The following is a 17,736-nucleotide window of genomic DNA, read 5'->3' as shown; positions in this document are numbered from 1 at the left end:
AATAATATCTTCTGAAATTGATCCCTGAAAACAGTATTTTTCTGTCTCAGAATGCTGTTTAATTTGTATTTACACTTCATTTGCGTTTCCGAAATTTTTCAAAATTAGCAGTGTCTTGAAGAGATCATTCTAGTTTTTTATTAAGGTCAATGTTTTTTGAGGAAAATGCTAGTGTGATCCGAGATACATGGAGATCTACATGATACCTTTTCGTCGAAGGTGGGTAGGCGTTTGCTTATATTGTTTCCCATTTTTAACAGTTTTTATGAATTACTTGTCAGATTAGTAGGTACCTTTCAAATATTTGCCCCATATTTATGGAAATAATCAAAAAGCTGGTTTTAGATATACCTATATTTTTGTGGGCTCTTCCCTCGAAAGAACAGAATGTATTACAACAATTAATACATTATTACACACATATTTTTGAACACTTTGTACATGAATTTCTTGTGAATTATTAGAGCAGTTGAAGGGAACGAATAAAGCGGTTTTTTTAATGCTATTTTAGAAATGATGTTCAATAAGGTTTTCAGGAAATTGTACAGCTCAGCATTAATCATTTAAGGAAAATTTGTAGGCATATAAGAAAATGCCACGGAGGAAAATTTTATTTCTATTCCATTGAGCAACATTTAAATATGCTTCAGTTTTTCTCATCTAATCAGGTTTCTTTCTCCCATACTTTGAAAAGTCTCTAGTATTTATGTAAACCCAATTTATTTGCGTAAATATACTTCATGTTCTTGCTCTACTTTGACTACTTTGTTACAATCAAACCTTAAATTCTTGTGTAGTATTATTAATCAAAAATTAATATCAGAATAGAAGTAACAGTTTTTGCGGTCAAATGTTTTTCATCTTCAAGGTAGTATACTCAAGCGAACAATTTGGGGGCATCAGAAATCCATATCCCGTCAAACAAATTAATAAGAATTACATTTAAAGCCCGCAAACATATTTGCTTCCTTCGACTGGACCCCCAACGATGTGGAGCTGCACACCTTCCACGCATTGAGGAATGTAATTTACAACGAAATTTGTATATTTTAGCTTTTGTATCTTTTAGCATTAGTTGTACTTGAAAACTCCTTAGAGATGAAATTGTGTTGAGAAACGTATATAAGTAGGTACATAATATGAACAGTATTGAACAAGTGGCAAGTGGTTAATCCAATTTTTAAGCTCATTTTTATAAAACAAAGATAACTCTTTTAATACAGAATGTCGGCATGTGGGTTATCTCTGATAATACATGTTAATTTTACATTAGCTTGCTGTTTTTCTTATTTATTCTGCAAATACTTTTTCTTTTCAGATCAAACAAGACTGCGACAAGATTATTTAAAGTGGATTATTTAAAGTGAAAAAGGTAAAGTGGATTAGAGTAGCTGAATCTGAAGACTGTAGAATTAAAATTGATTACAATTTTTAAGAGCCGCGCTTAAATTACTAAAGACCCAAAATGTTGCCTGCAACTAAGTTTTATAAAAAATATTTTAAATGTTACAAATTCGCTACCTTCACCGGATGTTTTCAATAAATTTGATAACATGAAAAAAAATAACGATATTGTTAAAAGGGCTAAGTCATATAATCGTGAATTTATCCCTCGTCTATGAAAAGTAGTCGTCCAGCTGAACACAAGAATGCCGTTCAAAATTTGATGCTTGGAGTAACCAGTTCAGTTGCTGTTTTATATTGAAAGCTCGCTGACCAAATTTTAATAAAGCTCTTAAGTGGTTCGCATTGTACTTTTATTATAATAACTAACTACAAAAATTCAGAAAAAATATTTTATAATCGCTTCATTAAAGAAACAATTTGAGACAACAGAAGAAATACTTTTTTACTGACCTTTAGTACTGATTAATGAGAGAAATATGAAGTGGAAGATGATGAGGATTTTAACGGTTAATTTTGTTATTAAAAAAAGGGATTAATACAGATCACTGTGGAATAGGAATTCAACAGATAATTTTTTTCTTTTACTTCAGTTTTACTTTTAATGTGAGACCTACAAATTAAAACATTTAAAAAAAATTCGAAAAATAATTAAATTAAAATGTAAATTGACAAACAATACTTGTAAAGATAATATGTTAAGTGTTCAAAATAAGAAAATAAAATATGTGACCTATGGAATGGCACGCTTTCGAGGCCGGTTTCCTGAAACTAACTGGAGATAAATTATACTTCACATAGTTAATTTCAATTAATTAATGTTGTTCATGTAGCAACGTCTAGTTACTAAAAATGTCTAGATTTTTAGCGTTTAAAAAAATAGATGTTTTATCGCGGGTGTTTAAACAGTTACAGAAAATTAATTTATATGCTTCACATGATAATAACGAGGAACACGATGAAAGTGAAAAAGGATTGTTAATGCGGAAATTTCCATGAAAACTTAACAGACAGAACAATAAAATTTAAAAAGTATAAATATTTACAAAGAATAGAGTGTCCCAAGTTTACAACATGCTAAATATAAGAATCGTTGTTTTTCTATAGAACGCATAGCTTTTCGAGATGCGCTTGAAAACATCGACCATGAACGTTTCTCGGCATCAATTTTCCGAACTATTTTGAATAGGTTGAAAGTTTGCTTGAAGCGAAGCGAACGATCTTAAATTTAGACGCGATTTTTACGGATTCTGAATGAAACACGCAGTGTGGAAAAAACAATCGGCATTAATTTAAGTTTTGTGTTGTCGTACTGTGTGGTGTTTTGGTGTCGATTTAAATCGAAACCAACTAGCAGATATGCCTTCAGGATCAAATCCCAACTTGACAAGTAAGTAATATCAACCTATTTTAATAATGGATAGTCTAAAAATAACCGGATACATTGTGCAATTTTTGGTTTATTAATATGTTTCCATATTCTAATCAAATGTAAAATGTGCAATAACCAGGAGAGGTACACCCGAACACGCCCGTCAAATTAAAAATACATTGGATATTGAAATACTGTAAATGTTTTTGGCATTGTTTTCCAAGAAAAGTTTAATGTCCCATTTCGCATTTGAGCGCGTTTAAACGGGTTCCTTTTGTTTTGCTGAACTGGCAAACAAAAAAAGCACGTTGCTTGAAAATCGTACCGAAATAAACGCGAAAGCAGTAATTAGCAAAACCATTAATAATTTTCAAGGGGGGGTATTTTTATAAGTATATTTGGAAAATTGATTCGTGCCAGAAACAGAACGAAAATCAAGTTTGGAAAATATTTACCAGCATAATCGTCATCGTGTTTATAATTCAATTGGAAAACAAGTACAACCTAATGAATATTACCAAAATATGGTAATCATTCACTAGCAGAAATAATTCGTAGTTTCATAGTTTATTGTCACATTCTTATTTTTTATTGCATAAAGAGTGTACCCGAGGCTAACGTCGATGAATTTCTGAATGTGATTCTAAAGATTCACATTTCCTGAATCCTAACTATTGTTAAGAACAAAAAAGCCTCACATTTATATTAACAAAAAATATTTAGAATAAACCAATCCACGATTACTGAAGCCAATTCAAAATCCGTCGATATGGATATCAGACGTATTTGTTTCTATCTTATGCTTTCAAATTCTGATTTAATTGTCTTTATGAAGCAATTTTTTGAGCAAATTTGAGGAATGTTATTTACATTAACATTATATATTTTTTAAATCAGACAAAGCTGTGTATTAACAATACAAACCTAAGTAATGTTTGATTAAAAAAATTGAATTAAAGATTCGTCATAAGTTTATAAAAAACGATTTTAGCCGAAAGCTATTTACCGTCACCTCTAATTTGCTTTAGTATTTTTAAATTCGGAGGGCAGACAAACTTGAATTTTTGATGCATGAAAACGTTCACTTTGTTTTATGGCATATTCGTACTGTACTCCAAATTTTGTGTTTGCTTCTCGATAAAGAGTTTCAGTTTTAGGTAACATCGCATAAAATACTTACATTAAATTTCATTAAGGCCGCATAGTAACTTATTAAAAAATAAGAAAAAACAAACACTAAGTATAATAATATATAAACGAATTTGTCAAGTCATTGTTTGCTTTTAGATGTATTGATTTTGATATTTTTCTGGTTCACTGCTGCTAAACTTTAACAATGAGTTGTTTTTGTATGAGCAATTCCTGCTAATAAATACTATTATTATTATTATTTATCGCATTGAAATTCTCACCAATCCTTAAAAATTATGGGCCTATTTCAACATAGAGAAACAGAGAACATTCTTTAATACATTTATATATTTATAATAAAGCATTAATCCATTTCAAGCAAATTATTGTTAAGTGAAGAGGACAAGAGCACTCGGACAAATTAAATATCAATAATAGATGATAGCTCAAAAATTTTAGTAATTCGATACATTTGCCTCAGTTTGCCCTATAGTGTAGACGAAAAAATGGAGTATTGTAAAAAATCTAAAATTTTGTTGATATTGAGAAACCCTGTATGAAAAATTATAGCTATAACAAAGTGTTAATGAGTTTAATTTCAAAAATTACTTTTTCTGAGGTACTACTGAGTAGGTAAATACGATGTATATATTTTTTTAAAGAAATATTTGTCTTTGACTGCTTGTATTAGTTTAATCGAAAATTTAATGTTTAAAAATGTTTCTTTGCTTTCAGATACCGACACCATTTATCCAGAACACCTATCAAGATTACATAGAAGAGTTGTACCGAAGAAAAGAAAAGGTTGCTCATCTAGATATAGGACTCAGCCCGTAACCTTTTCCGAAATAAAAGTAAGTTGATACTGATGCAAAAGGAGCGAAGTTGTTTGCAACTTGTTATTTTATATTTCTCCGTATTGAATTAATGTACATAGACTTTTATGGGAATTTATAATCATTGTCAAGCAAATTTAATTGGGTCTTCAAATTAAAACTTATTGGAAAACGGATTTGGTATTTCAAAAAACCGGATATATATGTTCGGTGCGTCCAATTCCACATAAAATAATCAACATGTAGATATACTTTCTCGATACATATGCTGAAAATTTGAAGAGTTGCTGACCACAAAAGTTTTATATTAAGTATTCTCGTTTAAAATACGTGTAATCATAAAATGATTACACTTACTGATTACGGACTTCCACGTTAATTGTAAAAACAGCGAAGGACCATGTTTTAATTGTAACTCCTACTATGCTTATTTTCTTAATTTAGAGAATTCTTTACTTTTATTAAACTGTAGCTTTTACAGAGTTAAAATGATTGTACAGACATAACCGTGATAATATACAGTCCACAATCAAGATTAAGCAATTGTTTGATTTTCTTCATCATTTTCACCCTGTAAAAGATAGAGTTTAAGAAAAGTAAGTAAGAAAATAAGCATAGCAGAAGTTACAATTAAAACAGTAAAAAATAATTTGAGAGATACTGGACGTTAGATAAAAATACTTGAAACAAAGTAATACATTTTTAATTAAGAAAATAAAGTGCTTTTTTGGTGTTGATTGCACATTTTCCTTTGCCTCCAATTTTATGAAATTAATTTATATGGAGCAAGCTACACATGGAGCAAAAATTGAACTTATTTATTGTACCGTTAACAATGATGGGCCTTTCACTTCATTTGAGGCGCAGTTTGAAATAAATCTTTGTTTTATTTTACAAACCGGTGTGTGTAAATTTTTGAGTTGTTGAGGCTCGTCCGTCCTTCGACCAAAAAACAAAAAATATGTCAACTTAAGACTGCACACGTTTTACATACCAATTAAAACTAAGAATAAAAGCATATCTTCAGTAAATGTTTTTTCAGCACAGAATTACGTTATTCCAATCACTTTGGTCAAAAAATAAAGTGTGCAGAGAGACAGTCTTCCACAGGATTGCGTTTGTTCACATTAGATGAATCATTCGTTATTATTATTTCAGGAAGTCGACGAAGAGAATGTAAGCGAAACGGCAGCATCCTGTAGAACCACATCCACTCAAGAACTGCAAAATTTAAATGAGAAGTTCGAAATGTTCCGAAGAACAAGTGACATAGTTTTTTATAGCAGTAAAGAAGAAGCAGGCCATAATGATAGCAACATAAGAAATTTTAGCACAAATTCAAAAAATTTAGCTTTAACCACATCAAAATCTTTCGACATAATAGCACAATTTCAAAAGCCTTCGTTCAACGATCAGGTATAAATATTATTATTGGGTTTCCTAAATATTTTAACAATATTAATTTTGTACGGAAACCCTGAACACCTAGTTGTTAATATATAACTTTTTCTCTCAGCAAGCAATTTCTTTAAAGATAATGAACATTTCTTTACAGTTTTGTAAAGTCTGGTATATGTTTTATACGAATATGAGGAATAAAAGTAGGAATATTATGACATTTTAGAAAGTCAAACTAGCTTAAAATTTTATATCCCATAGCTCTTATCATACATTTTTCATTTAATTTTTAAGTACCATTAAACCCACTAGTTCTACCCCAGGCCTGTCTTGAGATAGCGTTAAATATATTTTTTTAGGTTTAAAAGTGGTCGTCGTTTATTTGAAATATCTTTTCTAATAAGTGTTGCTGATGCAATTTTTTTCCCAAAATAGTCAAAAATCGGCTACAATAACTCAAAATTAACCTATGGGACAATAAGCCTTAATTCCCAGATAACATGTCCACATCACCAACTGTTTAAAAACGCAATGTCCCTTATTCATTAAAGTACCTACAAGGTGATTTTTCGAGAAACTGGCGTATTTATAAAATCATACTTACCGTGCAATCTCACGTAGATAACACCGTCTTACATTGATAATAATGAACCACAATTACAGGTACAATACGCTTATTAATAAATGTTCCTGCGCCTCTAAAATGGAAATTGCCAAAAAATACATCAATCACATGCCATTAATAACCAACAAAGCAAAACAGAACTGTAACATCAACAATGTAAGTTAGATGTTTATTTACTAAAAAGTATTTTGTTTATTTAGTTTGAAACACGTAGATTTCAAGCTTTTGAATTAATATTCAGGTACTGACTACATACAGACTTTTGATAAATTTTTGTTTCGGCTTAAATTAACCAAAATTTATTACAATCCGATGATTATGCATAGTTTCACTTCTTCAAATTTAAAATTTCAATATGACATCGCCTCCATTCGAATCCAGCCAAAATATCTCAAACTGAACTGTTTTCTTAAATTCTCATTTCATTCACGTTTCAAACTTCCTAGTTTATAATTTAAATTGCAACCCGTAAGATTCAGTTTTACAGTATGTCGGTTTTTATTCGTTTTGCCAATTTTCTTCTAAACCTAAACTCTCGAAAGAATTTAAAAATATTCGCGAATTAGATAGAAATAAGGTAAATACATCTTTAACCGCTTTCAATCAAATGCTTATGTGATGATAGGATGATTTATTCCAAAACAGCAGCATAGTCAAACACTTGTTTGATGTTTATATAATTTCCATTTTTCTTGTACTTAGTCATCAATATAAAATAATGCATACTAACTAACTATATAAAATAGCTAAAACTGTAAATAAAAATATGGTGAGTGATAACTGTGCTTGCTTTGCAGTTTCGAAATGCGAGTTACATAAAAGAATAAGCCACTTTAAAATAAAAACCATATGAACAAAACAACATAATTACAAAAAATAGATGTACAGATCAATTTAACAAATAAATAACTTGCATAAGGAGTATTAATAAGTATTTCAAGCGATTGCCACCAGTTTTGAGTGTTTAATTACATCAGCCCACAATTTGATGGAAAAGTATGAAGGTAATTTTTAAGCAAATGAATACCATCATTAATTAAATTATTGAGATAACCACTCTAATGTAGCTAACTAATTTGTAAGCAAACATTGCTAAGTTTTAAATACTGTTTTGTATTTAAAATTAATTTAATGGCTACAAAAATTCATAAAAGAACGACACCTAATAATTTCAAAGGAATTAATGCAAGTAGCATTCTATATTGACAGTTCAAAATTTAGGATTTTAAAAGAAATGATTGATATGTCAATTAATAACGTATCATCATACTAATAAAAAGTAAATAAAACCTGTGCCGATAAGCATGTTAAAAATTCGAGCTAAAACTCTAAACTCCTGAAAATATAAATTGATCCAAAACGCTTATTGCTAATGTCTTCCCATTCTAATATAGAAAATCAATAAGCGCAAAAAAGTCAACTTTTTTGCGCGATCAATTTTCATTTAATTTTTGCTAATCAATAAGCAGCGCGATGTGTTTGGTTGGAGAGAACCCAGACTTGAACGACTTTTCTTTAATTACTTCTTCAATTTGACTCAAATTTTCATACATACACCGTCATTAATTATCTATGCTTGTGCTATTATATAAGTTAAATAATTAAAAAAATTGCACCGGTTTATTTATGATAGACGTTTAAGCAGATAACAATTCATTTTCTAAGTTTCTGATTCAAACTTATAACAAAAATCAGCAACAAGTGGAACCTTTGTTACTAAATTTACACTCTATAAGCTTAAACATAAAAAATGATTTCCTATTTATAAGCACTAATTAAACAGCGCTCTAATCAGCTGGCGATTGGTTTTCGGTCAACTCTTTTCTGCTACTGGGCATATCGATCCTGTAAGGATAAAAACAAACTTTTGATCTGGCTAATATTGACTCAATCAAAAGCTAGAACATTTAGGCCGGTATGCATAGTCGATCTCTTACGATGCGCCGGCCTCCCAACGATCGCTGGATGCCATTTTTGTTGCATAGCAGATCAGCAGATCGGTTGAGCATCTGACGCACGCGCACTTTAATGTTGTTGGGCGATGCGGTGGGAATTTGTAGGAGATTGTTGGAGGCATCTCCGAACGGTCGCCAAAGAGATTTTGTGAGCGAAAGTTCTCAACTTCTCTTGTTTTTTATACTATTTATGTTTTAGATACATAGATAACTATCTCGATGTATTGTACAGTGTTGATCGGGATCATTCAAACTTGGAATTAGATTAGATAGAGAATTAGAGGATTAGAATTAGATTAGAACATACCGCAAAGGTACGTAATGAAAACATCACCAAGCGTGATTTTCAATTCCAATAACTAAATTTAGAAAACGCTCTAGTTTCTAGAAAATTGTGCAAAATGTTTTGTTGATATTAATCAATCATCAGGAACAAATCACAAATCGAGGTCTTCCTGTTCTTTTAATAATAGATATTTTTAATGAATTTTATTGTCAGTCTCTACTTGGGGAAAAAAATCAAGCTTGGATGTATGATGTGTTGTTGAAATAATAACATTAATAATAATAAAAAAGTTACTATTACATTACATTTTTTTAATGTATAGAAAAGAGGTTTCGAAATTTTGCATATGATGCAGAAGGCAAACAAATGCCTCTATTGTCGGGCGATTCAGTTTTATCGTAAATTACTCGATAGATTGAGAAAACGTTTTTTGGAAAAAATACTCTGCTCCGCTATAAGATCCAGCTGGTTCAGTTTGAACATATAACTTGTTAAAAGCTGATTGAATCAATCGTTATCTTCAAGAGCTTTCAATAAGACAAGTTAAACAAATAACAACGAAACTTACTTGAAGCGATGTGACAAATCCATTGGCTAAAGATCCTATTTTACCAGCCACTCTGTTAACGCCTTGGCGCACGCTTTCCTTCACTTCCTCTAAATCATATGCTGGAAGATGCGCCGCTGAACTTGACCTCGTTTCCTCATTGCGACCGAAAAACTCCGCAGATGAAATGCTGTTTGATCCCTAAAGAAATTAGAGTGATAAAAATATGTGAAACTCATCTGAATAAATAGTTATAAATAACGTCCCATTAGGAACAAGCAGGATGTCTAAACTGAAATACGTCGGCAGATATTTCACCTACCTGAAATCTATTAAGGCTAGCTTTGGTCTCGGCATCGGGTTCATTATCACCAAAGAATTGAGCAGAGGAGATTGCTTTGGCATTTCCAAACTTCCGCTGCGCTTCATCGGAAGAACTCGCATCCGGATGGCTTTTGGGTGCTCGCCCCCGTGGCTTTTCGCTAATAGTTTCAATTGGAGTACGACGCTCTCGTTCAGGAGGATCATCCACAACAACCCAGCTATCTTTACTCAAAGAAGACGCATAAACACCAGCCCCATTAAGGTAATCGTCAAAGTAATCAGGACTGTCGTTCAAGGTTAACCGGCCAAGGGTGTCTATCGTTTTTGATGATACAGCAGGTCTTTCCTTTGAAGAATAGAACTCACATTGTTCACAATCACACAGGTAAAAGTTGTATGTGTTTTATTTATTTGCGGTACGCGTAATTTGAACTATGCCCAATTTTTCCAAAATTACCCAAAAAAAGTTAGACGTTAAAAATCTAATTTATAAATTCGCCACTTTGCATTAGGCCAATAAATGTTTTTTATTTTATTTTCCAGGTCCAAGTAAAAAAAATGTATTTTGAACGAAATCTTTAGTTCAAACACTTACCTGCTGAATCACTTCCACACCTCCTAGCGCCGAATGAGAAACACCCTCGCGTGTTACCTTCGATACCCCCATTCCTAGTCTCTCTATCTGAGCTGCCTTTTCAGCAGTAGCATTTTTCACAGTATCTTCCCGTTCTCTTGAAATAAATTCAATTTCATATTTTCAATCCAACAGAACACAGCAAAAATTAATGAGTTTGAAAGGCACTCTTCATTGATCTTCCGGATTATTATTTCTTCTATTATATACAAACAAATACCTATAGGCAAGACGCAATGTGGCTTCAGCCCGCTCAGCATCTTCGGCAGCTTTTTGCGAGGCGTTTTCTACTTCAATACGGCCGCGCTCTTCTTGTTCCGCCCGCTCTTCGGCTTTTCTTTCGATCGCTGCAAAATCTGTTTTGACTTTGGTAGCACCAAGACCGCCCCCCAAACCGCTGCGTTTTACACCAAGCTGTAATTCAAATGAACATGTTTTCGTATTAAAATTAACAGACAAATTAAATAATCTCACCGTGCTTTTCTTAGTCGCTGCCTTTCTTGTCCCAAGTGTAGATTTCCTAGGTTCACTAGATTGTTTGTCATTAAAATTCAAACTGTTTCCCAAACAACTTTGTTTCTCAATCTCCTTTTGTTGGGCTGTTTTTACCTCCTATAATTGGAAAATTTAACAAAAATTAACATGTATATTATTGAATATGTGTGCATTTTTTATGGAAGAGAAGCCGAAGTTCAACATTAATATGAAAATGCATTGAAAAACTATAAAAATATTCAAGCGCTTGTAGAATAACAATATTCAAGCCTTCGTATGGCGTAGTATTTCGAGAAGTCTGACTAGAAAACATCAATCAAAAACCGCCATTTCTTCCTGCTGCATTACGATTTTATACGTATACGACGCAATTTTACTTTAAACATTTACAAGTGAAAAGAAAATGTCAATTACTTTTCCTTTTTGAGAATCTCCAATTAGATTACTGTTTCCAAAGTTCTCATGTTGTGCAAAAAAGTCGGGCTGTTCCTTTACTGCCGGTTCCTGTTTTTCTTGAATGTAGTGCAACTAAAAATCAAAAGCAATGCCTGATGGTAACATCCATAATATCCTATAGCTAAGTTAAAAAATCAATAAATAAAATAAGTACATTGTTTGCTTTCCAAATAAATGTTGACGGATTTAATAAATATACATGTTAAGAATCAATTAAAATGATAAGACTGAAACGATTATTTGCTTTATAACTTACTAACTCGTTGTTAATTAGAACAATAAATAGGTGTAATAACAGACATTATTAAATTATCTCTTCATGTGTAATCCAAGATATACAGAGTGAGTCATTGCACCTCAGAACGTGAACAAAGTGACTGGAAAAAATCTTATAAATTTAAATGATGTGATTGAAAATAAAGTTTTGAAGGCTCAAATTATTTTTTAACTGAAAAGTCTGCTTTTTGCTTTCTATTCACAGTCTGTATAGAATTTGAAGCAGTTTTTGTATAGCTTACTAAGTGACCGCTTATTTTATTTTCCACTTTTTATTAATGCATAATCACTCTGTACATTTACAATATTTCTGATTCCAAATGTATTTTTGCCGAATGCTAATGATTACAATATCCATGATTTTACGCTTATAATAGTCATGTTTATTTATGGAAAACATTAATGTTTTAGTTAAAAAAAAACTCACTAGCAAAAAAATACAAACGTGCATTGTTAAGCAATATTGTTAAAAGTTCACCAGATAACACAATTTGAATAAAATGCTTTTTATTAATTTACCTGGTCATTTGTTTTCAGCGAACTTAAGGCAGCTTGATTGAGCTTATCGCGATAAAGCGACGCTGCTCTGGAATTATACTTCTTTTGGGAGTCATTCGTGTTGCAGTTGTGCAAGTTGAAAAATTGCATCTAAATTAGGGAATTAACGTGCTATAAAAATCGAAAAATACAGATAACATTAAATTTTAATTGCAGATAGAATTTACTCTGCGAAATGTTTGTAGGTTCTAGTTCGAGCCTACATTTAAATCAAGAATAGTAAAAACAGCTGATTTCACCAGAATAGATGTTGTACTTGATTTAATACCCCAACAATCATTATTATAAGCCTGCCTTGAAAGATTATTTTTAAATACATTAATCTAAAAATGGGACACTTTAATAATCTGGGCTGTTCTTAAGTAAAAGATAAGAATAATATAAAGTAATTAGATATTACTAGCGAAAGAAAGTGGTACAAGCACAAAAAAGTTTTATAATAAAAACTTAATTTTAAGTAGGACTATTCAAGAGCTAAACTTCTTATATTTTATACGTGACTTTCTACTTTTGCTTATAACTAGGTTTATAATAAATCGTGTTTAAAGCTATAGAAACTAGTATGAAGACAAAGCCGACGTATATAAAATCAATTGTACTTTAAAATTTAGAAGCCTTGATAGCAAATTTTAATCGGCACTATAGGAATGTTGTTTGATTAAACGCGTTATTGTTTTAAACAGTGCTACTATAAACATTCCGTGATAATTCTTGTAAATTTACCGCGGCTGCGTTTCCCCCCAACTGCATTTGTCTGATTTGCAATGGTGTCCAATTGGTATCCAATTGCGTTGAACGAACAAAACTCAAATGAACCCCTAGACTTCGGTGCACAGCTGAACAATCCAGGCAAAGAAATATACCGTATGTTACACTGGACCATGTTGGATTATTTGATCCACAATCGAAGCAAACCTGAAAAAAACATATTCTTATCAATAAATATTTTGTCAAATGTGAATAGTGTACCAAACTTCAGGAAAATTAAAAAACATCGACTTCATTAAATTAGTAGACAAATTCTTCTTTTTCTTGAGTTTATCATCATCCTACTGTAATAATTTGGAGCTTCAACACGAAAAGCACTAAATAATAAAAGCATCTCGATAGGAACAATAAATTTAAATTAAATACTACAAAGCCTCCTTCAAATTAATTAGTAAATATTAGACCCTGGACAAAGTATTTGAGTAATAAAAGATATTAAGCAGATAAATATGCAATATATTTTCCTTCATAAAAGTTAAAGACAACACCATGAATGTAAAAAAGGCCCTTTTACATCTGTGCTTGACAGAAAAATTCTATTTTGATGGTAAGTATTTATTTCAATGGATTGAAAATGCAGACTTTGTGAGTGCGCACACTAATTATCGTTACCAGATGGTACTGAAATTAACAAGAAACATAACAGAGCAAATTTAGTTTAGGAACCCGAATATATAAAATCAAAGACACGTCACATTACTGTGTCGTATCTTTGATTTTATCAAAAATACTGCATTGTACCTTGTTGGACGGAATTGCCCTAAGTCTGTGGAAAACGGCTTCGATGTCCTCCTTGGATAAATGGGAAGTCATAATTTCCGAAAGCGAAAATAACGAGAAAAACCTAAGAACACCTTTGACTTCTCACTTTTCGTGTTTACGTCACGTCGACGTTTCGCGAGAAACGTCAAGTATCTTTCACATTTTACAACTTCACTGCAATGTTGTCAGGAGTTTAAATAGAATCGAAACACTAACAATGACTGGATTTTTTTAAATGTAGAGAACAAGTAACACTTGCAATGAATCTAAAATACACAGAATATCAGGCAAAACTTCATGATGAATCTAAGCTGGTAGGACGATCGTATAGCTTGTCCGTTAAGATTTTTATGGCAAGGTATCCGCAATATTTTAAAGAATTTTAGCAACAGCTGACAAGCATGCATTTTGTCAGCCAAACCACATGTCTGGGACTATTACACTATTGACAAGTATTCTTTAATTTCTGTAATTGGTTTGCCGTACGTCCAAACGCATGGCACTGTCCTCACTATCAAGCCGCAAAACTTTACATGCGTTCGATTGAACAAATTCACTGAGAAGCCACTTAAGAATGCAGACTATTCTCTCTATGGTTGGTGATACTATTGTAATACCTGTTTTAAATGCTATATCCCAGTCAATTTTTTGGGCAACTATCTGGCAACATTGTGCGACTTCTAAACCCCACCAATCAGCCCCTGAATAAAGGGATACTATCAAACAAAAAGTAAACAAATGTAGTGAGAATGTCATGCAGATGTTGTTTTTTTTGCTGTACTGATATGATTTTATCATGATATGCATATAACATGTTTATGCAAGATATGCAATTGCTAGCTAGTTAGCGAGGAATTCCAACAAACATGTTATTACCGGAAATACGGAAGCAACGTGCGTAACGTCAAACACTTTTCAACTTGTTGGATTTTAGCGAAAGTTTTTTGTGCTCTTCTTCTCTCAAAGAAAAACTTTGTGTATAAAATATAAATTGATTATACGTAGAATGTCAGTCACAGTCACAATGGATCGAAGCCCGGGTAAGTGCTTTGAAATATTCTTTTACATGCAAGTATTTAAGTTTAGTTTTAAAATAATTTAGACAACAGATTTCCTGTTAATTTTTATCTGAATTGAATTTGTTTTATTATGCAGTTCTATAAATTTTGAAATATTATCACTAAACTTTTCGTTTAAGTTTAAGCTCCCAAGATAAGTAATTTTGAAAAGCGCTTTTATAATCCAGAACACCAATTGACAAGTTTTTCAAATCTGGGCTCTTGTTCTAGTTTCTTAATGCTTTTCTTATCGTGTTATTCGTTAACAGCGAAATAATCTCATAAAAGTATTTGCTAATTAAGTCACTTATTTCTGAAAATAAAAGTGTCTAAATTATTAATTCAATGCAACGCGTGTCCAAATAAATTGTATACTGTAGTTACATACCAGCAAAAAATAGTTATTTAGTAGCAGCTAAATCAAAGCTGAAAATCACAGGAAGATTCAAAATTAGCCATATTTCTCAAGACGCTTTGGCGAAGGGACAATTTTTCACACTTTTCTAGATATTTTCAAAATAGTATAGTTAAAGATAATTTTAAAATGTGATCCACTTGAGGGTTGTGATGAGGTGGGTGATGAATAAAGGCTAGAGCGTAGAAATTCCTTTCGACATCTCTTAAAATGAATATGATTAAATATAAATGTAATATTATAAGTTAGATTTTACTTATGCGGAATATTTGGTTTGAAAGAAACTTATCAAATGCAATATTTTCTATAGGGTGCAGTCTTACTGTTGTTACTCAGGGTGCTAAAAGGCCCCGTACAAGTGGACTCTTCTACTACGTTCGTTTGGCGAGTGAAAGTTCTCAAAATTCAGACGATGAAAGCGTTTGCAGTTTGCAATCCTATGAGACGGGTAAGACTAAGATGGACACCATATTTGAAGAAATTACATTTCAAATTAAATTTGCTACAGCTACCCTAGAGTCAGATAACCGTTCATCTGACTCTGATGCAACGGAATCCAGCGGGAGCGATGAATACGAATTAGTTGCTTCACCAGAAGGTAGCGCACACATAGAGTATTCATCTACAGACTCTGAGGTGACTTATATGATAATAGCACGTTTAGTGTATAAACCAGCAAGTCCAATGAAGCATATCTGGCGCTTGCCTTTTACACTGCGATTTATCTGAACTAAACTTGTTTTTTTATTCTAATTTTAGACGGAGAGGATTATCATTAACTCCGTTGTAACGTCGCCATTGATGGAATTGAATAAGACTGAATCATCGGGTGTCGAAGATAGTTCGCCTGAAGAAGCGCTACCCCTTTCACGCGTCCCTGTTCCAAGTTCCTTTGAAATGTGTAAGAGATGCAAGAGTTTGCGCTGCTATCCACTACTTAAATTGTGCAGAAAGTGCCACAAGGTACAGATGATGCAAAGTTGTCACCATCATGTCTTTGAGGGGTTATTGGTACCCAATTGAAGATTACTAACCAGTTTAAAAAGTAATGCCGATTTTACTGTTCCGTTGAATCTTAAACATGAGGCAAAATGGTCTTATATACGTGAAATGTCAACGTTCGTGATTAAGCATAGTTTTGTTTTTTCATTCACTTGCATTTTATTACAATTTACGTGTATACAGCACTTCAAACTTCAGTGCTAAGTTGCTGTTATTCAACTAAAAAATCATTGCAGTAAAGCAGGTAAAGAACCATGAAAACTATTCGCTGTTCTCGACATACGGAAATATGAGCTCAATGAAGAATGGAATTTTCTTCTAAGAGTGCAAGAACACTTTTAATTGGTTAATTGATTTTTTTAATGTAAACTGGTACTGACTTCTTCTATTCCTTCTGCTATTCCAACTAAACAGACATTTTTTTTTCTGACTGATAACACCTAGATAAAGATCTAATAACGCCGATTCATCGGTACAGTAGTATGGTACAGCCGTTTTGTTGCCTTTCATTTATATTTGAATGTATTTTATTGTTCGAAGGAGCGAAGACGGCATGTGCTTCCTCGTGTTAAAAAACGACGGAAGAAGTTATCCAAGTCAGCTCAAAAAGGGAAAAGGAGGAAAGTTGATCCGCAGGCTTCTGCGAGAAAATTAATTACCCAGAAGGAGCTGGAAATTACTCAAGAACGTAATCGATTGAAGACCGACCAAATTATGTTTCCAGTTGAGTTGGTTTGGTCCAGTAAGTAATTATTTTACTATCTTAGATTATAGGGAGGGGCTTAAAGCGTGTTTCTTAAAAATAACCATCATCATGTTTGCATTTTTCACTTTTTTTTGTTTCACTTTTTAACTGCAAATAAAACTAACTGAATAGAACATTTTCAAACTGCTTTTTCGAATAAAGTTAAAAATAAGAAACTTTCAACAATTTTGCGCAAAGCAAGTCTACGATTTCGATTAATTTAAAGAATGTGTTTAAAACAGTCACCATACACTTCAACACAACGTTCTGCTTGACATTCTCGACTGTTCCTGTAATGAAGAAGTCTATTTTTCTCTGATTGCTGCTACAGCGTGCTCTATACGAAAAGTTAAGACTTTTCGTGTGTTTACTTGCGACTTGTAAACTAAACTTTTCGAAAAATCCCCGAGGAAGAAATGGCGAGGGTCCAGGTCTGGCTACCTTTGTGGCCATGCAATGTCTATAGTTGCTAATCCACCTATTCGGAAAAGTATTGTTCAAACACTCCAGCACTTTCCTTTTAAAATAAGCAGAAGCCCCGTACTGTAGAAGCCACATATCTTGCTAATGTTTAGTCGCGCGTTTTGAGAATAGAAAGAGAAGAACTGTAACTGGAAAATTGTGGCCATAACAACAAAAAGCGATTAAAACGTGCCAAATTTAAAAAAATCGTTCGATCATTTCTAAAT

General features: G+C 32.3%; 3 protein-coding genes across 5 annotated transcripts in view; 2 read left to right on the top strand and 1 right to left on the bottom strand.

Annotated features, from left to right (window-relative positions):
* The first annotated feature begins 2,533 nt into the window (after positions 1-2,533).
* On the top strand, positions 2,534-6,508 carry LOC109546934. The gene is made up of 3 exons (XM_019918111.2): positions 2,534-2,794; positions 4,643-4,761; positions 5,902-6,508. The coding sequence occupies exons 1-3, from the start codon at positions 2,764-2,766 to the stop codon at positions 6,163-6,165; spliced, it is 414 nt and encodes a 137-aa protein (XP_019773670.1). The 5' UTR covers positions 2,534-2,763; the 3' UTR covers positions 6,166-6,508.
* An 874-nt stretch (positions 6,509-7,382) lies between these two features.
* On the bottom strand, positions 7,383-13,999 carry LOC109546931 (ADP-ribosylation factor GTPase-activating protein 2). 2 transcript variants are annotated; one of them, XM_019918105.2, is made up of 10 exons: positions 13,807-13,972; positions 13,021-13,212; positions 12,259-12,387; positions 11,422-11,535; positions 10,987-11,124; positions 10,733-10,926; positions 10,474-10,609; positions 9,877-10,224; positions 9,576-9,755; positions 7,383-8,611 (listed from the first exon to the last, which is right to left on the bottom strand). In XM_019918105.2, the coding sequence occupies exons 1-10, from the start codon at positions 13,876-13,878 to the stop codon at positions 8,594-8,596; spliced, it is 1,521 nt and encodes a 506-aa protein (XP_019773664.2). In that variant the 5' UTR covers positions 13,879-13,972; the 3' UTR covers positions 7,383-8,593. The 2 variants fall into 2 exon arrangements, with proteins under 2 accessions (XP_019773664.2, XP_019773665.2); XM_019918106.2 differs by lacking the exon at positions 11,422-11,535 and having other exon boundaries at positions 13,807-13,999.
* Positions 14,000-14,077: 78 nt separating this feature from the next.
* Positions 14,078-17,736, top strand: part of LOC109546932 (E3 ubiquitin-protein ligase Mdm2) — a 5,394-nt gene continuing 1,735 nt past the window's right edge. For both annotated transcript variants that reach the window (XM_048661373.1, XM_019918109.2), the window contains exons 1-5: positions 14,078-14,867; positions 15,611-15,748; positions 15,809-15,936; positions 16,060-16,263; positions 16,843-17,044. In XM_048661373.1, coding sequence (XP_048517330.1) covers positions 14,834-14,867; positions 15,611-15,748; positions 15,809-15,936; positions 16,060-16,263; positions 16,843-17,044 — 706 coding nt within the window. In that variant the 5' untranslated portion in view covers positions 14,078-14,833. The remainder of the gene's footprint in view (positions 14,868-15,610; positions 15,749-15,808; positions 15,937-16,059; positions 16,264-16,842; positions 17,045-17,736) is intronic.

Source organism: Dendroctonus ponderosae, unplaced genomic scaffold (assembly GCF_020466585.1).
Source record: "Dendroctonus ponderosae isolate FM_Combo_2020 unplaced genomic scaffold, Dpon_F_20191213v2 Dpon_F_20191213_1, whole genome shotgun sequence".
Classification (NCBI taxonomy): domain Eukaryota; kingdom Metazoa; phylum Arthropoda; class Insecta; order Coleoptera; family Curculionidae; genus Dendroctonus; species Dendroctonus ponderosae.
Note: the sequence above shows the minus strand (reverse complement) of the source record. Positions and strands in the feature narration are given on the sequence as shown.

Bases quoted from the DNA above. Each gene is read 5' to 3' on its own strand.
- LOC109546934 (XM_019918111.2), top strand. From the start codon at position 2,764: ATGCCTTCAGGATCAAATCCCAACTTGACAA. The intron at 2,795-4,642 runs GTAAGTAATATC...CTTTGCTTTCAG, and splicing joins ATCAAATCCCAACTTGACAA to ATACCGACACCATTTATCCA. The intron at 4,762-5,901 runs GTAAGTTGATAC...TTATTATTTCAG, and splicing joins TAACCTTTTCCGAAATAAAA to GAAGTCGACGAAGAGAATGT.
- LOC109546931 (XM_019918105.2), bottom strand. From the start codon at position 13,878: ATGACTTCCCATTTATCCAAGGAGGACATCGAAGCCGTTTTCCACAGA. The intron at 11,536-12,258 runs GTAAATTAATAA...TTTGATTTTTAG, and splicing joins CGCTGAAAACAAATGACCAG to TTGCACTACATTCAAGAAAA. The intron at 10,927-10,986 runs GTGAGATTATTT...TTTGAATTACAG, and splicing joins CAGCGACTAAGAAAAGCACG to CTTGGTGTAAAACGCAGCGG.